We start from the raw sequence: 21,726 nt of genomic DNA on the forward strand, positions 1-21,726 counted from the left end.
ATGCTGGGGATATCACCTTTGAGATCAGCGCCAAAGATCCTGCCGATTTCAGAGGAGATCGCAGGGCTGCGTTTTATCTTTTTGTTCAATTTTATCTAAGTTATGTTTTAGATCTTTCTGAATGTCAGAAAACATCGAAAAACTTTTACAACCATAGACATTTTACAGCCGTCAATGATGAATGGAGCCTCTCTGGTTGGCAGAGCTTTAAGGGCATAAAGTGCTGGAGTAACTCAGCGGGTCAGACAGCATCTCTGGAGAACATGGGTAGGTGATGTTTTGGGTCAGCCTGAAAAAGGGCCCTGACCCAAAAATTCACCTACCCACCTTTCCCCCAGAAATGATGCCTAACTCGCTGAGTTATTCCAGCACTTTTGTCTTTTTTTGTAAACCAACATCTGTAGTTCCTGTTATCTCTCAAGCTTTAATGGCAGTTGGGGCCCTATCAAAAAAGGTAATGCTGGGGTCCAGATGTACCTGCAATGCTCTGTAGCTTTAGGCTTGGCCTGGATGTAGAAGACCCAAGTACAGGTGTGAAACTAATTTGGGCAGGTGAGCAAGCTCAGCAGGATCCAACACATCATCTTGTTTTAGTGAGAGGTTATTTGGTATCAGACACACATTTACTTATTTGAAGTACAATATACTTCATATACTCCTAAAAGTAGACCAGAGAAAGTGATTTTCCTGTACATTAATTTCATTGTGCTCATCAGCATCTTCCAATAGGACATGTTCACATTAATCATAACCTTCCGTAACGCACAGAATTAAAATATGACTGAAAACTCACATTCATAAGCACACTGAAAGGTGCATTAACCCCTGAAAGCAACCCTCATGGGTCAGTCCTCTCAGTGCTGAGCAAGTTGAACCATTCGTTTCACCTAACAGCTCCACACCCCTCCTATCATTTATCTTCAGTGATAAGGAATGACCTTTTCAAGCTCTCTATTCTGACAGCTTCCAGATGCAGAGGGGCCAAGGAAATTCTCCAAGAAACAAACTAACAGCAACTGACAAAAAACAGGGTGGGCTTCACAGAAGCTTGGCATGCAATATACTCACCAACATAACCAAACGCTTCACAGCAGCTACAAATTCAAGTAGGATATTATGCAATAATAATTGTCCATAATATTGAAAGTACGGGAATATTTAGAAAAGTATCCTTCTATACAATTGTGATTAAACAACAGCCATCTTAACATTAGAGTTACAGATTTAATTTTAAAATTCTCTTATCTCTTTAATTATTATTTTCAAATTTCCTCTCAAACTGTGGTTAATATGGAAAATTATTTTGATTTAACAACTACTTATGGTAATGCATTTCATATTCCAATGTTACTACGTATGACATTCATGAATGACACCGAATATAAAAACAATTTTATATCGAATCATCAACATTTTGTTGATTGATCAGATAAGGTTGCTTATGGTAACGAGCCAAATATAACTGCAATTTGAATATTTTAGAATTTTGCATAATATCATATCAATTCCAAGATGAAGAAATGCAGATGGAAACTATATTTGTTATCTCCCTCGTTTCATATTAACTTTAATGGAGCAGAGCTACGATTGAGGTGCATAAAGTTTGATTGATTAAACTGATTGAAGGATACAACATAGAAACAGGCCCTTTGGCCCACTGGGTCCATACGGACTATCGATCACCCATTCACTAGTTCGATGTTAACCCATTTTCTCATCTACTCCTTTACACAACAGGTGCAATCTGCAGTGGCTAATTAATCTATAAACCTTCCGTCTTTGGGAGGTGGAGAAAACCGGAACACCCGTAGGAAATCCATCCAGTCACAGCGAGAATGTGTAAAATCCACACAGATATGGTACCCGAGGTCAGGATCGACACCAGGTCTCTTGCGCTGTGAGGCAGCAGCTCTACAAGCTGCTCCACGATGCCGCCATTAATAAACAACGAAGAAATACTGCCTTCACTGATATAAATTTCTAATTTCCAATATAATATCTGACAAATTCTTCCTGCTTGAGCAAATTGCAAGAGATAGCCTACAAGGGCGGAATTCTGAATCAGAAATATTTGAGGCATCAGAGGAAAGGCTCTTACTCCCAAAAAAAGAAACATTTCTTGTTTAGAACTTTCATTAAATCTGTATGAGAACTTCAGATGGCAATTATTTGTGATTATATTTATTTAAATTCAATGGACTCATACAGGGATACTGTTAATCTATAAATTGTGAGAACTCTAATTCTGCTCAAAAGAACCCTCACAGGTTTGTTTCCCTTTCCTCAATGGCACAATGTCAATTTCATTCAATTAAATGCTTTAGCAAAATTAGTATTGGTTTATTCTCGCATGAACTGAGATACAGTGAAAAACCTAGTTTGCGTGCTATCCAATCGTATCGTACCATGAGTACAATCATGCCATACACAAGTACAATGCAAAAAAAAAAATGACAAGAGTGCAGAAAATACTACACCATTATAACTTTACAGTTACAAAGAAAGCGCAGATTAAAAAATGTGCAAGGGCTACAATGAGGTAGGTTGGGAGATCGGGACATCACCCTTAACTTATGAGAGAACAGTTTTGTCATCTGACAAAAGTAGTGAAATAGTTGCCCCTCATTCTGATGGTACGTGATTTCAAGCTTTGTCTTGAAAATAAGATATTGCTTGATTCTAGTATATTATATACCTCACTGGAGAAAGGACACCACAAAACACATTGTGGGGCAAGGAAGATACCACACTTATAAATTCAGCTCCGATTAACACGTCAGTTTAGTTATATGCTAAAATATTATGGCAGCCTTCCTTTGGAAACAATACTTTCTGCACCAATTTGAATAATTAGTTCTTTGTGTTCCATTACAATTAATGTAATTGGTGCCTACAATATTACCGACCATTAAAGAATTATTTTGAAAATGAGCGATTTGAAGCAAAGTGCAATTTACTTCAGGTAATTATTTTTTAAGTCTAATTTTTGCACTGTTTGAAGTCATTTGGCAAGCATAAAAAGGCTGTTTTCCCCCAAGAAATAACAATTACCTAATTGAACATCAGTGGTGAATCGGAGCTTGTGAACGATGCTGACTTTGTAAGACTTGTAACGATGGCTGCTCAGAATGTCCTGCACCGTTGTGATCTCCAGAGGCGGCTCATCCTCTGAACTCTCTTCTCCTCTCGAGCCTACAGATCGAGAAAAGTAACACACGTGTGAGACATCCCATTTTGCAAAACAAATTTCAACCACTTGCTTAAAATTAAAACCCTATTTAAAACTATATACAATGAGAATTAAATAAAAATAAAATAAAATCAGTTTGGCAAAATAAGCCATCCACTAATTAATACTTGATTCATTTCAGATATGAACTCTAATCAGCAAACATCAAAGTTAAATTCCTATATTGTGGCGGCACCAGGTGGCAACCCAAGGGCACAACGAACTATCGGCTCTAGAGGGCGACGTCTTGGTGTGGGAGGCGTTAGTCACGGGATCGGTACCCGAGTTGGTATTTCAGGCCGGGCACCGCCGTGACCTTGGAGTAGGGAGCTGTATTGGAGAGAATAAACACGTCTAGTGCACGCAACTCGTGTCCGACTAGTTTTTGGCTGGATTCCTTCGCGTCCCCGCAACAATATAGACTTAACATCCCCGAGACCGATTCTTACGTAGTCACATCAAACTTTGGTGTTATGTTCCAGTGAACTCTTATCATTTCCAATTTTGAGACATCTCTCTCCAAGTACAGGGAAAGATTTCTGACCTCTTGTTCAGGTGTGAAACGGCTGCCCGTTTTAGAAAATGCAGAGTTTTCATTTCCTCGGATTTCAAAACCCAGCAGGTTTGACAACTGACAATTGATGTGCAGAATTCCAGTTGTGTGTCTCGGCGGGTGGTTAAACAATCTGCTTCTGTGCCTGTGTCGGCCGAGTTACTGAGGTCTTCTCCCATTTTATTGTTTTACTATCAACTTTCAGGCATCTGCAAATTTTTTTGCTTTTGGGCTGAACAAATCATTTTATCGAAAAATGACAAAAGTTTTTATAAGATGTCACAAAGTTCTGCTTGAATGTTTCTATGTTTCTAAGAACAGGAGTAAAGCCACTGGATGAACCCCATATTATGAGAACATCTCTGGTAAGAAGAAACACCTACTGGTTGAACCCCACTCTAACTTGTACACCCCAGTGACATCACCCGCCCGAGTAGAAGCCAAACTTCCTCTATCGCTTCCTAAAGGATAATCTCTCCATCTCTAAATCCATGAAAAAAACAAATCAATGTTGTGACAATTCAAGAAGAGTGTACTTTTACTCGGGTACAGAGGCAGAGGATGGACAATCTACACCAGAAATAAGGCCCGATAATTTGGTTTTACAAGCACCTTGCACAATATCTTCATCAAAATGATTAAATTAATAAATCCATGAGCAACCAATGCATAACTGAATGACATAGAAATAGATTCAAGCAAAAAGCACCAGCAGCATTGAAATCAAAAGAATCAAAGGAAGACCCAGCACCCAAAGCAAGCTTCAGTGGGAGAAGCCATTGGTGGCCAGTGTTAAATATGCACTAAGGTATCACCTACATTTTGCACTTGACTCCTGTTCACATCCAATGAAGTCAATGAAACTTAATCTTGTGGGATTCTTACAACCATTGGCCAAGGTATTCTGCATTTATCGCCAGTTATCAAAGATGAACTTTGATTTAAGTTCCTTCCAGTAGCTGGAGCTCATTTGTAATATATTTCCAACAAAATAAAGAGGAGACACAAGGAGCTGCAGATGCTGGAATCCTGAGCAAAACACAAATCACTCAGCGTGTCAGGTAGCTTCAGTGGAGGGAATGGACAGGCAACCCAACAAAATAAATCTCTCTTCACCTTGTATGGTTACCATGCTTTCAAATACTACCACCTTTGTTTAAACTCTTGTTGGGACAAGGTTGGACAAACGTAGATTGCTTTCTGAGGAGCGGAGGTTGGGGGGAGACCCGACAGAAGTTGCCAAGTTTTCATGTTAATGCTTCACCCCCTTCTTTTAGTCAGTTAAAGATCTCAATTTGTTTGTTCTCTGCATGATGCTGCTTGCTTTAAATCTACACCCTCTTAATGTTCTGCTTCAGTACATTCCCACGGGCATGTGCCAATTTCAATCACTTTGCCCAGAAGGACAACCTTCACATTCAGGTCTGATTGCAAGTGCTGGAAAGCCATCTCCCTGTGGAAACATCTTTGCTAAAAGTTGTTACTCTTTCAGATGTTCATTTCCAGTTGCAATTTCAAACCTTGTCAACAATGACTACTCTTCTTTGATAGTCGGATGTCTAAGGCCATGAATTGCAACTTCTAGATTTTAGACTTTAGAGATGCAGCTCTGAAACAGATCCTTCAGCCCACCGACTGCGCCGACACACTATCCTACACACTAGGGACAATTTACAATTTTACTATCGCCAATTGACCTACAAACCTGTAGGTCTTTGGAGTGTGGGAAGAAACCAGAGCACCCGGAGAAAACCCATGTGGTCACAGGGAGAACGTACAACCTCTGTACAGACAACACCCATAGGCGGGATGGAACTTGGGTCTCTGGCACTGCGAGGCAGCAACTCTACCGCTGCGCCACCGTGCCACCCTTCTACTATTGGCTAAGAACAGCTGAGTGAATCAGTGATGAGACCCAGGACCATTCTGCCGATAACAGTTCAGTAACAAAGAAATCTGTTCTCTGACATACACAGAATGTACACTGCTCTAATAGGCTGATCATAAAATTGGATTCCTATGGAGTTCAATGGAACAGAACTGTGGAAGCACAATATGCAGACACTAATGCTTGCTTTGAAGAATACATTTGAAGCCCAGCATCTCTGAACTGTTGGGATGGAAAATACTCTTGTTTGCACAGGAAAGGACACCTGTTAGTTCTTATTTTGTTCCAAAGTGAAGATTAAAGAATGCAGTATTTGTACTGTCACCATCAAGCATCCGTAAGCTACTGCAATCAGTCTGTTGTACAAGAAAATGGTGATGTAGCATTGTGACTTCAACCTGGTCTCATGCAGACAAACTCTCTTGAATCACAATAGATGTACTATTCATTTTTACAACAACTATCATTGAAGTCTGAGAGAGACATTTTATAAATGCTAATTAGAGGTCAGTTTGTGATGTGAATTCTTGGAATTTGTGAAGGGATGTTCAATTCCCTACAGGTTTTATCATTTCCGTAGACTTTTCACGTCTGGGTTGAAGTTAAAACTAGTACCTCTAATCTAGTCTGTAGAAGGGTCCAGACCAGAAACGTCACCTACCTATGTTCTCCGGGGATGTTGCCTGACCCGCTGAGTTACTCCATCACTTTGTTTCTTCTCCTCTCACCCAATTGTTAGGTTATAAATGCACCAAAAATAGACGTTGTTACAACCCGACTTAATGTAGTATCTCAAATCTTACAAAGTCTCAAGCTCTACCACAGAAGCATCAAACTAGTTAGTATTTCCGCTGACTGTTTCGCACGCTAAAAAGCTTTTAATTGTACCTCGGTACACGTGACAATAAACTAAACTCAACTTAAACTGAATGCAACACCAACCCACCGGTTGGTTTTCAGTGGTTGCAAAAAAATGATCCCAGTTGGCATGTTGGCTTTCTTGTTAAGGGGTGGCAGCGAGGTTTTGCAGAAATTTCCGGGACAATGACATTTTCGTGCAGATGACCATGGAACATCTAACTGGAGAGTTTTGGAAGCTTCTTACAGAACAAAAGAAATGCAGCAGAGCAAAGATTGTAGAAGGAATTACAGAGCTCAGAGACATGACAGCTGAGGACGCGACTGCTACTGGTGGAGTGAATACATTAGTGCATGGTCAGCAGGTACGTACAAATGTTCAAGGAAGAAAACGGCGACTCTTCTGGACCAACAAGATTATTTAAATTTTCTTTATCACGTTATTTTTTTAAAGCCCATCATTCATCTACATCAACTATTATTATGCCGTCTGTATTTTCTACAAGGTTTTCCTTAACTTTAGTAACAAGGAAGTTGGAAAAAAAAAGCTAATGCTGGAAACCTTTGGCTAGTCAGGCTGTTATGTGGAAGGAGAAATGGTCAATTTCTCGGGCCTGTGGTTCTTCGTCAGAACTGGGAAAGAGACTGGGGTGCAAGCAGGTTTTCAGTAGGAGGGGGTTGTGTTGCGCAGAACAAAGGGATAAGATGAGTCAAAATGATTTCATGGGGCTAGTTATCGGGACATTATGTTATATGCCCCTGCATTGATAATGGTATGGTGGTGGGACGTGCTACACATGTTGGAGAGAAGGTTATGTCGGGCATGAGGTAAGAAAACAGTCCAAAATTGAATCATTTTCATTAATCTCCCCAATGTTGAAGTCTCTCTGGTTAGCACTCAATTTGTAGCTGCCCAATGCACCCCAATTAATTTGCATCCTCAGCTGTGAGAGACATGTGTGGGGACACGTACATAAGTGTTAGGAGCAGAATTAGGTCATTTGGCTCATCAAGTTTACTACGCCATTCAATCGTGGCTGATCTATCTTTTCCTCTCAACCCCATTCTCCTGCCTTCTCCCCAGAACTATTGACAATAAGAAAATCCCAAGAGTCACACCACCACCACAGGTGGGTAGAAAGGAAGATAGACACGAAAAGCTGGAGTAACTCAGTGTATCAGACAGCATCTCTGGAGAAAAGGTATAGGTGACGTTTCGGGTTGAGACCCTTCTTCAGACTGAGAGTCAGGGGATAGGGAACCGAGAGATATAGACGGTGATGTAGAGATATAGAAAGGAACCCTGGTTTAGGCATCCGGCAAAAAAAAAATATCTAACGCAATTCATTTAGCATTTTAACTCCTACAGCAGCGTAGTAAATTACTGCCGGCTCTTTCAATTTGACAAGCACTTCGTGTAGTCAGGTGGTGTAAATGATATTTCAAGTGCGCACTTGATATACTTATATATTAAGTCTCCATTGTGTTTAACAAATGAAACTGCTTAAAAAGAAACACACTTTTGCATAAGGTTTTCCCAAATGAAAAAAAAAAAGTCATAGGTAATCGATCACTTAGTCATCAAGAAAGCCTACATAACAGGAAGCAAGTTGCTTTCACTCCAAGTGTGACATTTCCTGGCGCTGGGCTGTCGGCTGCAGCAAGTATTAAAAGCCTGCTGTCACTTGCTGTGAATTATACATTATTTGAATCCTTGGCATTTCATCTATTTTTCACTCTGAAATGAAATCAAGCATATGCTACGCCATAGCAGGCAAAGAATGTAAATGTTAACACCTGTACCGTACATCATAGGAAGAATAGCCCTCAAGTATAAAAAAATCCATAACAGTAACTAAATCCATGTTGAACTTGGTATAGTGTCCTGCTACAACAATCACATATCACCTGCATAAATAACAACACGATTCCAAAGGTTTAAAACATCTACAGTAAACTGATACATTAAACCCTCCATAAAGCAAGATGCTACAATAAAAAGAGTACAGAGCACTCAATAAGTTAACTGAAGAACAGTAAATTCTGCACAAGCTAATCTTAAAAATGTCCATGCATATCCACTGTGGCGCAGCAGGCATCATTCTTGCCTCCAAATCAGGGACATCTTGTTGATAATTCAGGGACATCTTGGAGACAATTCACTGCAGATGCTGGAATCTGGAGCTCCAAACAATATGTGGCAGAACTCAGAGGATCAGAACAATGACCAGACTCAGGATCAGCTTCTGTTATCAGTCTTCTGAATGGTCCTTCAGAACACCTTCTGTAAAAACATCTTCATAAGCTCATCAGTTATAGGAGCAGAATTAGGCCATTTGACATCATTCTTCCTCATCCCCTTTCTAAACGTACACCCTTTTATTCTGAGGCTCTGACCTCTGGTGCTAGACAAATCTTTTGTCTTTCGCTCTGTTCAACCATTTGCCTATCAAACCTCCCACCTCACCTGTACCCACCCATCAGATGCCAAGCTTAGTTGTGCCCCTCCTCTCTTCCCACTTCACCCCCTCACTACAATCAGTCTGAAGTAGGGTACTGCCCCAAAACATCACCTACCTATGTTCCCCAGAGATGCTGCCTGACCCGCTGAGTTACTTCTGCACTTTGGGTCCTTCGGTAAGCTAAAGTACTGTTCCATTCACCTCTACCTCATTGTGAACATTGAACATTGTCTAAAGAACTGATAGGCTACAATGTGTAGGAAAGAGTTTTGAATGAAGTGCAGTTGGGGTCCATTGCAGGTGTGGGTCAGTCAGGTTTCAGTCTGAAGAAGAGTCTCAACCCGAAAAGTTACCCATTCCTTCTCTTCAGAGATGCTGCCTGTTCCGCTGAGTTACTCCAGCATTTTGTGTCTACCTCTGATGCGCTACAATGCTGAGAACTATATTCGGCAGCCTTCACCACTTTTTGCAATTTTCTTTGATTCTGGGCATTTGAATTGCTGAACCAGGCCATGATGCAACCAGTTAATATGCTCTCGCCTGTACACCTGTAGAAGTTCAAGAGAGTATTCGTCGACATTCCAAATGTCCTCAGTCTTCGAAGGAAGTAGAGGCATTGATGTGGTTTCTTTACAATTGCATCAATGTGCTGGGTCCAGAACAGATCTTCAGGAATATGCACGCCCAGGAATTTTAAATTATAAATCCCTTGGATTTGTGGATCCTCGCCTTCCTCTCCTAAAATCAATCATCAGTTTCATGGTTTTAGAGCAAGGTGCCGACTGGCACCATTTGGTCAGTCAATCAATCTCCCTCCTATACTCTGACTCATTATATTCTGTGATTCGCCCAACAACTGCGATTTTGTTGGCAAATTTGAAGGAGTAGTTGTAAATGTGTCTGGCTACACAGTCATGGGTATAGAGTGAATAGAGCAGAGGGCTGAACACACAACCTTGAGGGGCTCCTGTGCTGATGGTTTTCGAGGAGGAAGTCTTGCTACCAATTAGGACAGATTGTGTTCTGTTGAGGAGGGAGTCTGAAAGCACTCTGAATCTATAAACTAAAAGAGAGGGAAAGTAAGAATGACACGAGAACTTTTTTAAAATATAGTGTCTTGTTGGAATCTGGAATGTACTGCCTGCCACTCTGGTGAAGGCAAATTCCTTTGTGGCCCTCTTGAGGGAACTGGGTAAATACATGGTGGAGACAAATTGGAAAGGCTCCTGAACGAGGGAGTTGCTCTGGTGAAGAGCTGGTGCAGGCACGATGGGCCAAACGGCCACCTTGTGTGCTGCAATGATTCGGTCTGAAGCATTGCTGCATGTTCCAAGCGCAGTAAATTATAAACATTACATCTTGTTAATATACTTTGAAAGCAGCTTTTATTGTGCGCTAATAAAACCCTAATTAGTACAGTTCTAACTTTGAAAGCAGCCTGCCCAACATCGTTAGAACACTCAAAATGTAGTCTTAATTGTCGACAACCTAAGACTTGAAGCTTTCCAGTGTATTTTCGACAGAATTGAAGTATGGTGGGGCAATCAAGACAGAAATGTGATGCGTCAACTGCAACTGCGAGCCAGGGTCAGCTGCCCTCATGCAAGATTAATGTTTGTAAATACAGGTGCACCATAACACTATCGATTCCGCAAGAATACGTAGTATTAGAGTCTCTTACAGAACTTGAGTTCATGCTGCATTTATCATACAGAATCTCTCAGTGATGGTTTGGTAATCAAGGGTAGTGCATGCAACCATCAGCCATCCACTCAAATACACACTGGGGATTTGCTAGAGTCACATTTTTCTGCAATTGTTATTAGTGGAAGATTGCCAGCTTGTCTCCTAGGGACCTCAAGGTTCAATCAACAGTTTTAGCAAACCGTATTACAAAAATTGTTCTTCACGCCAAATTGTAAAGTGTGTATACATAAAGTAAGAGAAAACTGGTTAATAGCATCAATACAATTTCCTTTTATTCACCAATATGAAATGAAATAAGCTACCTCTCATGTATCAGCCTGGTGTTATTTCTATTTATATGTGCAGAGCAGACTTTGTAGCTTGAGAGGTTTTTGTGGTATTACTAGAAATGCCTTCTAAATCACAAGGCCACGTGCCGACCAGAAGTCGGACGGGGCCCGTGATGACACGATTTCCTTTCGTCATTTATTCACCTTTTTAAAGATACTAAAACTGTGACAGAATGGAGCAAAAAAAATCCCCACAGAAAATATTTTATCTAAATCATTTGTAACTGGACCAAAATCGGGCTGGTGACAAATGTACAGGACACACTGAACAAAAATATATATATTTTTGTTACCTGGCAATTAAAGGCTGGGATGGTTTTTTTGATGAAAGTGCTATTTCATTACAAATTACTGTTGTTGGAAAGTCAAACAAACTACCTGCCCTTTGCAACACTAGCAAATCTCATTTGTCGACTACATTTAGATTAGTTTTTCATATACACCAGGGTGCAACGAGTTTCTTTGTTCGCATGAAACTCAAGAGTAAACACTGTACATACATACACTGTACAACATTAAATAAAATGCCATGCAAAACATGACAACGGTGCAAAGGAATGCAGTGTGAAGTAGTGGGGAAAATATAATTACAGCAACAGAATAACTGAATGAGGCAGATAGTCAGAGAGTACACAGCAGCACCTCCAGTGATGAGGTGTGAAAGAGTTGACTGGTTGAGGACTTTGATAGTAGTGGGATATAAGCTGGTCTTAAGTCCGGACATCCAGCCTTTCAAGCTTCTGTATCTTCTCCCAGAAGGTGGGAGAGAGAAAAGGGAATGGCCAGGATGGCTGGTTTCCTTGGCGATACTTGCAGCCTTCCAGATGCAACCCACTGTGAAGATGGACTGGATGGAAGGTAGTGAGATCCTGTGATGGACAGAGAATCGCCATTCTCTACAGGATCAAGCCGTCAAGAGAAGGCCAGTTGCCGTGCTAGTCTGAGATGCATCCTGTCGGGATACTTCCTGTGACACATATGTGCAAGATTAAGATTTCTTGTGAACATGCCGATTCTTCTCAATTGCCAAAGTACATATGCTGAGGACTTTTCTTAGTCACCGCCTCAGTGGGATGGGACCAGGTTAGGTTGCTGGTATATGGATACCTCGGAACTTGAAACTGTGGCCATCTCTATAGCAGCTCCATTGAAGAGGATCGGATTGTGGTCACCCTTTCACTGGCTTGGTCGACAACCAACTCTTCCATTTTGCTGATGCTAAGGGCTAGGTTGTTGTCATGACACTGTGACACAAAGTTTTTGATCTCTTTCCTGTACTTCATTTATGTTTTTGATCCAGCAGACAACAGAAGTATCATTGGCGAACTTGAAGATTGTGTTGGCATTGATATTTGGTCACACAGTCAAAGGTGTACAGAGAGCAGAGCAAGGGACTGAGCACACAACCCTGAGGGCACCAGTTTTGAGTAGAAAAAATGGTAGGGCCAATACTAACCAACTGAGGCAAGAGAATTAGGAAGTCCACAAGCCAGCTATAGATGGAGCGCCCATGGCTATGATCCAGAAGTTTAGGGATGAGATTATTTGGTATTGTGATGTTGAAGGCAGAACTATAGTAAATGAATAGCATTGTATAGTGCCTATGGGAGATGGCATCCTGCCTAGATCTATTTTATCAGTGTGCAAATTGCAGTCTAGGAAAACAGAGCTCCCACATTTTAGGCCACAATACATCTGATGGATGTGAACCATGGGAGAAAAAAAAATGCAGAAATGATTTCATCTTTTTCAGGCAGATATTGCAAGAAATATATGCTCCGAGACATCAGTAATAGATGCAGCAATGCAGAAGTGCCAAGTCAAACACACACTATGCAAACTTTCTTGGGTACAACCCATAAATGTCTCGAAGTAACCCTCAGTTGCCTTTAGACAACCTCATTCATTTAGTAATGAGGTTTTAAATTTCCCAAAATGTCAAGTGACTGACCACAATGGCATGAACTAAAGGATCGGTTACATTTACTCCGATGACTTACTATTTGATTCATCAACCTAGATGCAAAGCAATTAACATCTCACGGGTGCTCAGGATAGATTTTGTTTTTAACAGATTACTCGCTGACAACACTGCCTCAGCCAAAACATTGGTGGTGATGGGAAGGGTATACAATACTCAGTCTCCTGTACAATAGTGGTTCACAAAACATCCCAGCTAAAGCACAGAGTAAAGTGCAAGAAACTTCTTCTAATTTAAGAAGGCTAATTCTCCTTTGACTATTTTTAGGCAGTTGTGACAAATCACTTCTCGTTCAGACGATTCAAAGCTTGTAGTATATTCATAAAAGCAATGGATAGATCTTGAATAAGGAGTAACAAATACTATACTGAGCTACAAAACAAAATGCTGGAGGAACTCAGAAGGTCAGGCAGGATCTGTGCAGAGAAATGGACAGGCAACGTTTTGGGTCAGCAGGACCTTTCTTCAGATTTCAAGACTCCATCGTCTGCAGCTTCCAGGCTCCACAGATAGCAGTTACTGGGCAATTCATTTTATCAGACCGGAAAAAAAGCTGATGGAAAATGAATTTAATTTTCTCCACTTGTCTCAGATATTGCCCCAGGAAAGAACAAATAATCTGCAGATTGTTTGATTTAGTGCAAGAATTGAAGGTATGGAACTGAGAGGATGCTGAATCATGAGGTACGACACAATGCTTTCTCCTCCTCTTCATCCATGTGGCCTTCACCCGTACAGGTTCACAATTGGAAACTTCAGAATCACAGACCTCATTAGCATCAGCTGCCAATGCAGTGAACCAGAAACTTCTGAAGTAATTGAAACAATGTTGTCCATCAATCAGCAAAATCAACAGTCAACCAATTGATACTACACAGCTCCATCAACAGCGAAGCTGGAAACAGCTTGGCTGATGTGCAGTTGATTGCTTTTGGAGAGCATGAAATTCAACAACTTGCTCACCGTTCCCTAAAGTGCTTTCATACAGCACGAAAACAGGCCCTTTGGCCCAACTTATCCATGCCAACCAAAATGTTCACTGAGCTTGGCCCATTTGCCCAGGTTTGACCCACATCTCTCTAAACCTTTCTTATCCATATACCCGTCCAAGTGTATTGTAAATGTTGCTATTGTACCTGCCTCAATCACTTTCTGTTAGCTGGTGATGCTGTCATGGTGATCAGCCATGATCATATTGAATGGCGGTGCAGGCTCGAAGGGCCGAATGGCCTACTCCTGCACCTAATTTCTATGTTTCTATGTTTCTAGCTCATTCCATGTACCCAACACACTTCGCAAAGATTTGTCGCTCAGGTCATTGCTATATATTTTTCTGTCACGTTAAACAATGCTCGCTAATTTTTGATTCCCAAACACTGCAAAAAGACCGTTATTACCTTTTTCTACACCCTCATGATTTATACGATCACCCCTCAATCTCCTGCACCCGAAGGAATAAAGCTCCAGCCTGCACAACCTCTCCTTACAACTCAGTTACTATTTCTGCAATATAATTAGAGGCAAGCTGCACTTTGTGCAAAAGGTCACTGATGGTATGTCCTGTGCTACACTGTTTTAGATACAGATTTTCTTCCTTTAGTTTAGATCATGGCTTGCTCATCTGGAGATGAGATCAATGAATAAGGACAAATAACTTCTTCCTATACACTTGCAGAGTTCCATAAACAAGTCGAACAGTTCTTGGGAACACAAATGATATTTTAGGTTTTGGTGTGTCCGAGCAGTGTATGTAAATGTTCTAGGTCCAAAGGACTAAATCCATTTATATTAAATTTGCTCACGGCATATTAGTTGTGGACACTGGGCCAAGTCAGCTGTGTTGATTAGTTTGTGCTGAACTCTAGCAGTGGTAGGAAAGGAATAAAAGGAAGAGGATTGCCTTTTCTGGGCATTGCTCGACTGTCCAAACAACCTTGAACATTGAACACGGCAAAGGCCATATTTAGATTTACAGATCAGTTCTATGAATACATCAGAAGCTATCAAAATTGGTCACCTCAACTGGATTTCTCTGTAGCACACAAAAGATTCCTACTTAAGATTGTCATAAATAAAATCACATATCTGTAGTAAAAGAGTTTTAGGATGAGCATTGCTTTTAAACTCATGCACCCTGACAATATCACATTGCCTTCAATGGTGACCCCTTAGTTGACTAATCAAGAACCTGACTATACACTTTGATATATTAACCTATTTCTTCTTAACATCCCCATGAATGTCACGAGCCCATAACCTTTAAAGTACTTACTAAAGTAGAATTAGAAAACAACAAGTCTTCAATTACAGAAACTACCATCAAATATTATAAATCAATTGTTTATATTTCAGTACCAACAGTGCTGTTAGAGGCTGCACTCGTCTTTATCTGATCCCACTGCTTGTTGGGAGTCTAAATGTAAAGAGCTGACATATTTATACCTTTGTTTTCAGCAGAAGCAAGTTATTTAATGTGCAACTGAGAAAACAAGTGTTATTTATCTTGAACATTCCCAAACTTGCAACCTCTATCACAAGGGATGCACTGTTTCCTCACTGTTCCTCTATTAGATTATCACTGGGTCTAAAATCTACAACTCCTTGCCCAATACCAACTACATGAGGACCTCCACAGCAGTTCAAGACTGAAGCTCACCCCACATCTTGTCAAGGGCAATTAGGGATGGCCAAGCAATCCGGTACTGCCCATGCCCTGCCAATGTGGAAATCCAGGCAGTCTGATATATCCGGACTTAACCACACCAGCAATTGTGGCAAAGAAGCCAATGCAGCTGGAGCTTGCTGGGAGTAAATTCACATCCAAAGAAAATAGAAATAATTTCAGCAGATTAAGTGCTTGGAGGCTGGACAAAGATTATTGGCAACTCCCGCATATGGTTATGCCACCCTAGTCATCCTATGATTTTCCCTGTTCCCATCCTTGTATCCCTGTCATTAGCACATCTTCCCCAGCCGACAATGGCCCATTATGGACTCAGGTCCATTGTGGACTCCACACTTCCTAGGTCATCTGTTGCCGGCCTTGTCTATCTTTCAGTCTGAGAATGTGTACCGACCCGACATGTCACCTATTCCTTTTCTCCGGAGATCCTGCCTGACCTGCTGTGTTGCTCCAGCATTTTGTATCTATCTTCGGTATACACCAGCATCTGCAGTTCCTTCCGACACATTATTGGTAACCTCTTATGTTTTAAATTGTCTCAAAGACTTAGGGAGTCTTTAACTTAAATTAAATCAAAAGCACATGCCATCACCTCATGCCAATGACTTACTTCTTTCAGTACATTTGTTTGGAAGTGAATGTCAGAAAGGAGTTTGGTAAAGATTAACACTCACAGATTATTATTCTCCCTTCACTAACTTTTCTGGGAAAGTACATTTCTAAACGATGTACAATTATCCTACAAGTAAATAGCACAAGCAATTTTCCAATAGATCTTCACATAAATGAACACAAAGTGCTGGAGTAACTGAGTGGGCCAGGCAGCATCTCTTGAGGATATGAATAGGTCACGTTTTGGGTCGGGACACTTCTTCAGTCTAAACTGTCCCAACTTGAAAAATCCTCCAGAGATGCTGCCTGACCAGTTGAGTTACTCTAGCATGTTGTGTTTGATATGTCAGATTAATAGTTTGCATTTTTATAACAATTAACTAGAATCAGTGTTTATTCCCAAGTAGCATCACAGCTGCCCCAAAACATGACTTAACTGGAACATTACTATACTTTTGACACTTGAGACCTGATGTCAATGTGGTGATTTTTGCAATAACCATTGAGCTGAATATGCACTTCTGTGGATAAGATTTTTTTTCGTTGTGCATCAAATATCAGTCATGAATTGGAGCTTTATAAACAATTTAAATGAAGAATACTGCCCCCACATTAATTCAGTTACATTACTGCAATTGAATTACTATAATGATGCACAACAATTACCTGCAATTAAACTAACTGCCCATTCCAACTTCCTAACTAAATTTACTGTATGAACTGAGCTTTCATTGGATCCAATGAAGTCTCACAACCAATGTCAATAAATTAACACTAATTTGTTTTGAATGCTAGTAATCAAATTATATCAGAACCTTGCAAAAGCAGAAGGTACGCTTTCATCGCCGAGACATCTGTGGTCTTTTTAACCAGGCTGGAATTTTAACTGTTCTGCTCATTTAACCAAAACCTCTGGGCATATTTAAACATTAGAATTCCTAAAAATGTTCATGTTGAAATCCCCGTTCAACATTTGACTTATAGCTAGCTGGCTCTAATAAAGAGACTAAGATGGCAATGGATTGTCTGAATTCTTTGAGCTAAAACCTACGCCTCACAGTATTTGCACTTTATGTGTCAACAAACCAAACAGTTTAAGGTGACCTCCACTGGTCCGTGTCATTGAGGTCTGCTTCGTTGAGGGTTGAGCCCCAACTGTATTTTCACTGCTGGTTAGCATCAGCCAAAGCATGAACTGGTTTCCAATATTATTAATACATCCTAACCTCATCCTCCAAAAACAAGTAACATTTCACACATCTGTATGTTATTAGGAGAAACGCAGCATGCCAATTTATAAAAGACAGTCTTTAAAAATGTGCACTTTGATGCAGGCATTGTGAAATTCAACTATGTAACAATTCCAATATTCTCAGTTAACTTTGGCTGAACCTTCCAAATAGTCATCGCGTTAATTGTCACCCGATTTCATTGATCTGGTCATTTACAACATTTGGTATTTCAGTCTAACAATTTAGATCTAGGTTAAATATAGATTTGACAGTGAGATAAAAAATAGTGTGGTTCTCCAGGGGAGCTGGCAGCACGAGAGGGGCTGAGGGAAAGGTGTTCCTGATCATTAAAGGTTCAAGTAGAACAAATAACGCTGCCAGCGGTTGGAAGTTAATAAGCAGAGGGCACAAATTTCAAGGGCTTGGAACAGAACTATCTATGTGTTTAGAAATTCTATTCATCCAGCAAGTACTTGTGGTTTTGAAAATGTGGTAGTTAGAGCACGTGAAAAAAATTCAATAGAAACCAATATGCAAAGGAGACTGGACAGATATCTTAGGGAAAAATTGCATGAAAATGGGTGGACGGTTGCTTGGTGGTAGAGTTGCTGCCTTACAGCGCTATAGACCAGGGTTCTATCTTGACTACGAGTGCTGTCTGTGCGCATTTTGCAAATTCTCCCTGTGAGCGAGTGGATTTTCTCCGGATGCACCGGTTTCTTCCCACACTCTAAAAACGTACAGGTTTGTAGGTTAATTGGCTTCGATAAAAATTGAAAAATTGTCCCTGGTGTGTCGGATAGTGCTAGTGTATGGGGATCACTGGTCGGCGCAGACTCGATGGGCTGAAGGGCCTGTTTCCGCGCAGTATATCTAAACTAAAGATGGGACTAAAGATCGAGTTAGATCAGATAAAGAGTCGATAAAATTCTGTAATAATTTTATGAACCTCCCAATTCCTCAAACTTAATCTTTTTCACATTTCCTAATCTACTTTTCAGACTTGTCATTTTTTGTCTACTTGCTTTCTAAAGCACTTCTGAAGCATCACAATTTCCACAAACCATGTCAAACCATGTCCAAAGACAAACATTTATTTCTGTTCAATACTTCACTGCATGACTGGGCTCTACTGAACACAGTTTTTATGTTCATGTATTACTTCATTTCTTAGCATCAATTTTTTTGTATGACTGCATAATTGATTTAATCCTGATATGACCGGCTGACCTTTGAATTTCTCATCATCACGATCGCATTGATTTCATGATCCATTTTATTTATGTGCATTAGGAACAAGAGAACTCCAAGCACTCGCCCTTTAATCTTTGTAAAACTTCACTTAGCTTCCCCATTCATCCATTTTGTTCTTGCACCTCTCTGGAGTATCCACGGTTCACTCCTTCTCTCGCCGTAACTTGTTCAACCCCGATTCCATGCACCTTTCAATTTAATTAGCAATCTTTCAGATGGTACCTACAAAGCTTTCAAAAAGACTAAATGCATTGCTTTACAATACCATCCATCTGCAAAAGCCTCAAGTAAGGATGAAACTTGTCAAGCTAAACCGAGCTCATCTAACCTTGTTGTTGGCAGTTTCTTATGTCGCTAACATGTCAAATAGTAAATAAAAATGAAAATTTAGAGGCTCTGCAAGGAGAATTAAACAGTGTACGTGATAATTTTCAGCTTTTCTAACAATTTCTCCATCCTTCCCTCAAGGGAATCTAGTCTTCTATTTGGCAAGACTGGTATCTCCAGCTGAGATCAAATAATTCGCATTGTAAGGAATGTCAAGCAATATACGAACCAGCAGACTTCTCTTGTAACTTGAGTTGAGAACTGCACAAATTTCCAAACAAGTTTGTTAAATGATAATGACTTGCAATTTGGAGTGTTGCCAATAATTCATCAGATTTAATAATTTGAACTAAAGGAATGATTTGAAAACCATACAATTTACTAGTCTGAAGAAGGGTCTTGACTTGAAATGTCACCTATTCCTTTTCTCCAGAGATGCTGCCTGATCCGCTGAGTTACTCCAGCATTGTATGTCTATCTTCAATATAAACCAGCAGGTGCAGTTCCTTCCTACACAATTTACTTTAATAGACTGGACTATTGCATGCTCTTTAATCACAAAGCAAGCAAACACAAATGAAATGAAAAGCTTTGCTGAATTTACCAAATAGTTTTCAACACTGAAAAATAAATAAAAATGCGCTACATCATTAGTAAAGCAATTATATTAACAATTAACTTTAAAATGTTGTTGAATTATGGCCAATTATACAACTCCAGAATTCTGGCGAGTTAAAATATTGATCATAGTGTTTCAACATTTTGACAACACATTCTATATTGATTAAAAAACAAGATGGTGTTGCATGAAACAAACAAATTCTATTTTACAATAAACCACAAAAATATTGAAAATTTACAACATGTTTTCTTCATAGAAAGTGGGAGCCAGAGGCCTAGGCATTTCTGAAAGGGCACCCCTAACTAGCCTTAAAGTTGTTTCTTCATTTTAAGAGGGATGCTAGCTTCCACATGCTTCGACACAAATCACAAATATGATGGAAACAAAGAACTGTAGATGCTGGTTTATACCAAAGATAGACACTAAGGGCTGGAGTAACTCAGCGGGTCAGGCAGCATCTCTGGAAAAGGATGGGTGACAACAGAAGCAGATTACTTTCTCTGAAAGTGCTGCAAACTTAAGGGCCTGTCCCACTGTATGAGGTAAATCAAGAGTTCTCCCGAGTTTTCCCCTGATTCGAACTCGGAGAATATCCATAGCTGGTCCGTAGGAATTTGTGAATGTCCCGTAGTGGCTCGTACGAGTAGGTACTCGGGAAATCTGGTAAACTCGTGACGTTTTTTCAACACTGTGAAAAATGTCCACGAGTAAAAAAATACTTGCGATGAAAAACATTGTTGCTTTTTACCCGTACGAGTCGCTGTACTACTATGAGATCAAAACCAGACTAGAACCAGACAAGATTAATTCTTTGCAACATTTAAGTTTTAGAATGATTACCAACACAAAAATCCACCAACTTCAACTCAAAATATAAAAAATCTCGGGCATCGAACACATCTTTCTGAAAAATCAACAACACATTCCTCAATCATCTTTTTCCAACTAAACACGTAATTCTGGCTGTTCCAAGGTAAAATTATTCAGATAGCAAGTTGCAACCACAATTTCCACTTCAAATGTTCAAAATCAGTGCAAGTGAGTTTAGAAGTAAGCATGCTGACATATCACTTCGGAGCACAAGTTGCTAAAACTATAATTACTGAATGCTGAAATAGGTGAGAAACACAGACTTTGTTTCCACTGAAATGCGCTTCCAAATTTTCCTCTCCCTTGTTGTAAAATAATTTTATTTAGGTAATTATGGCAGCCTCACATATATCATCAATGACACGAAAACCTGCCATCCATTTAGCAGATCTATATGCAAATACACATTTAAAAAAAAATATTAAACCATTTCAAACATGCATATTTCTAATTGGTATTTTGCTTATACATTTATTTTGAAGATCATTTGTCAAAAGTTAAAAGGTCAAACTTACTGTACTCTCTGACCAGACAGAATTCCAAAGTGCTCTGACTCTCTAAGGTACGATCTAAATCTACAGCTACGTTAGGTTCATTTTGCTTCTCAAGCCGATATTGATGTCCTGAAAAGAAAAAAAGTCCAGCAAATAATGTGAATGAGAAACTTGCATCCTAATTGTGAAGCAACTTCAGTTAAATAATTCAAAGATTCGGGTTTATATTTCATTTCTCTTTCGCCCACATGCCAGAGCAACAAAACAAGAGCCACGAACCAATAAATGCATCAACCATTATTTCACAAAAACCGGAGCAATTTGTATTTTGTCGTCCCAGGCCCAAAAAAAGTAAATGGTTCTGGGTACAAAAGGTTAAATAAATAGGGAACATTAATATAAATGACATTTCTTCTGCAGCGTAGAGCCATTTGAAGCCGCCCGCTTTCAATGCAAAAGCAGTTTCAGACACAAGGAATTATGTGTTTAAGAAGGAACTGCAAATGCTGCAAAATCGAAGGTACACAAAAAAGCTGGAGAAACTCAGCGGGTGCAGCAGCATCTATGGAGTGAAGGAAATAGGCAACGTTTCGGGCCAAAACCCTTCGGTTTCGGCCCGAAACGT

The 21,726-nt window shown here is 40.0% G+C and overlaps 1 protein-coding gene across 5 annotated transcripts in view; it reads right to left on the reverse strand.

Moving 5' to 3' along the window:
* mapkap1 (MAPK associated protein 1) overlaps positions 1-21,726 on the reverse strand; it is a 244,695-nt gene that overhangs the window by 43,785 nt on the left and 179,184 nt on the right. For 4 of the 5 annotated variants that reach the window (XM_033048807.1, XM_033048806.1, XM_033048808.1 and 1 more), the window contains 2 exons: positions 21,123-21,230; positions 3,052-3,192 (listed from right to left, as the gene is read on the reverse strand). In XM_033048807.1, the coding sequence (XP_032904698.1) occupies positions 3,052-3,192; positions 21,123-21,230 (249 nt within the window). The remainder of the gene's footprint in view (positions 1-3,051; positions 3,193-21,122; positions 21,231-21,726) is intronic. The other variant, XM_033048810.1, reaches the window with a different exon arrangement.

The sequence above is a fragment of the Amblyraja radiata genome, chromosome 32 (assembly GCF_010909765.2).
Source record: "Amblyraja radiata isolate CabotCenter1 chromosome 32, sAmbRad1.1.pri, whole genome shotgun sequence".
NCBI classification, from domain to species: Eukaryota; Metazoa; Chordata; class Chondrichthyes; order Rajiformes; family Rajidae; genus Amblyraja; species Amblyraja radiata.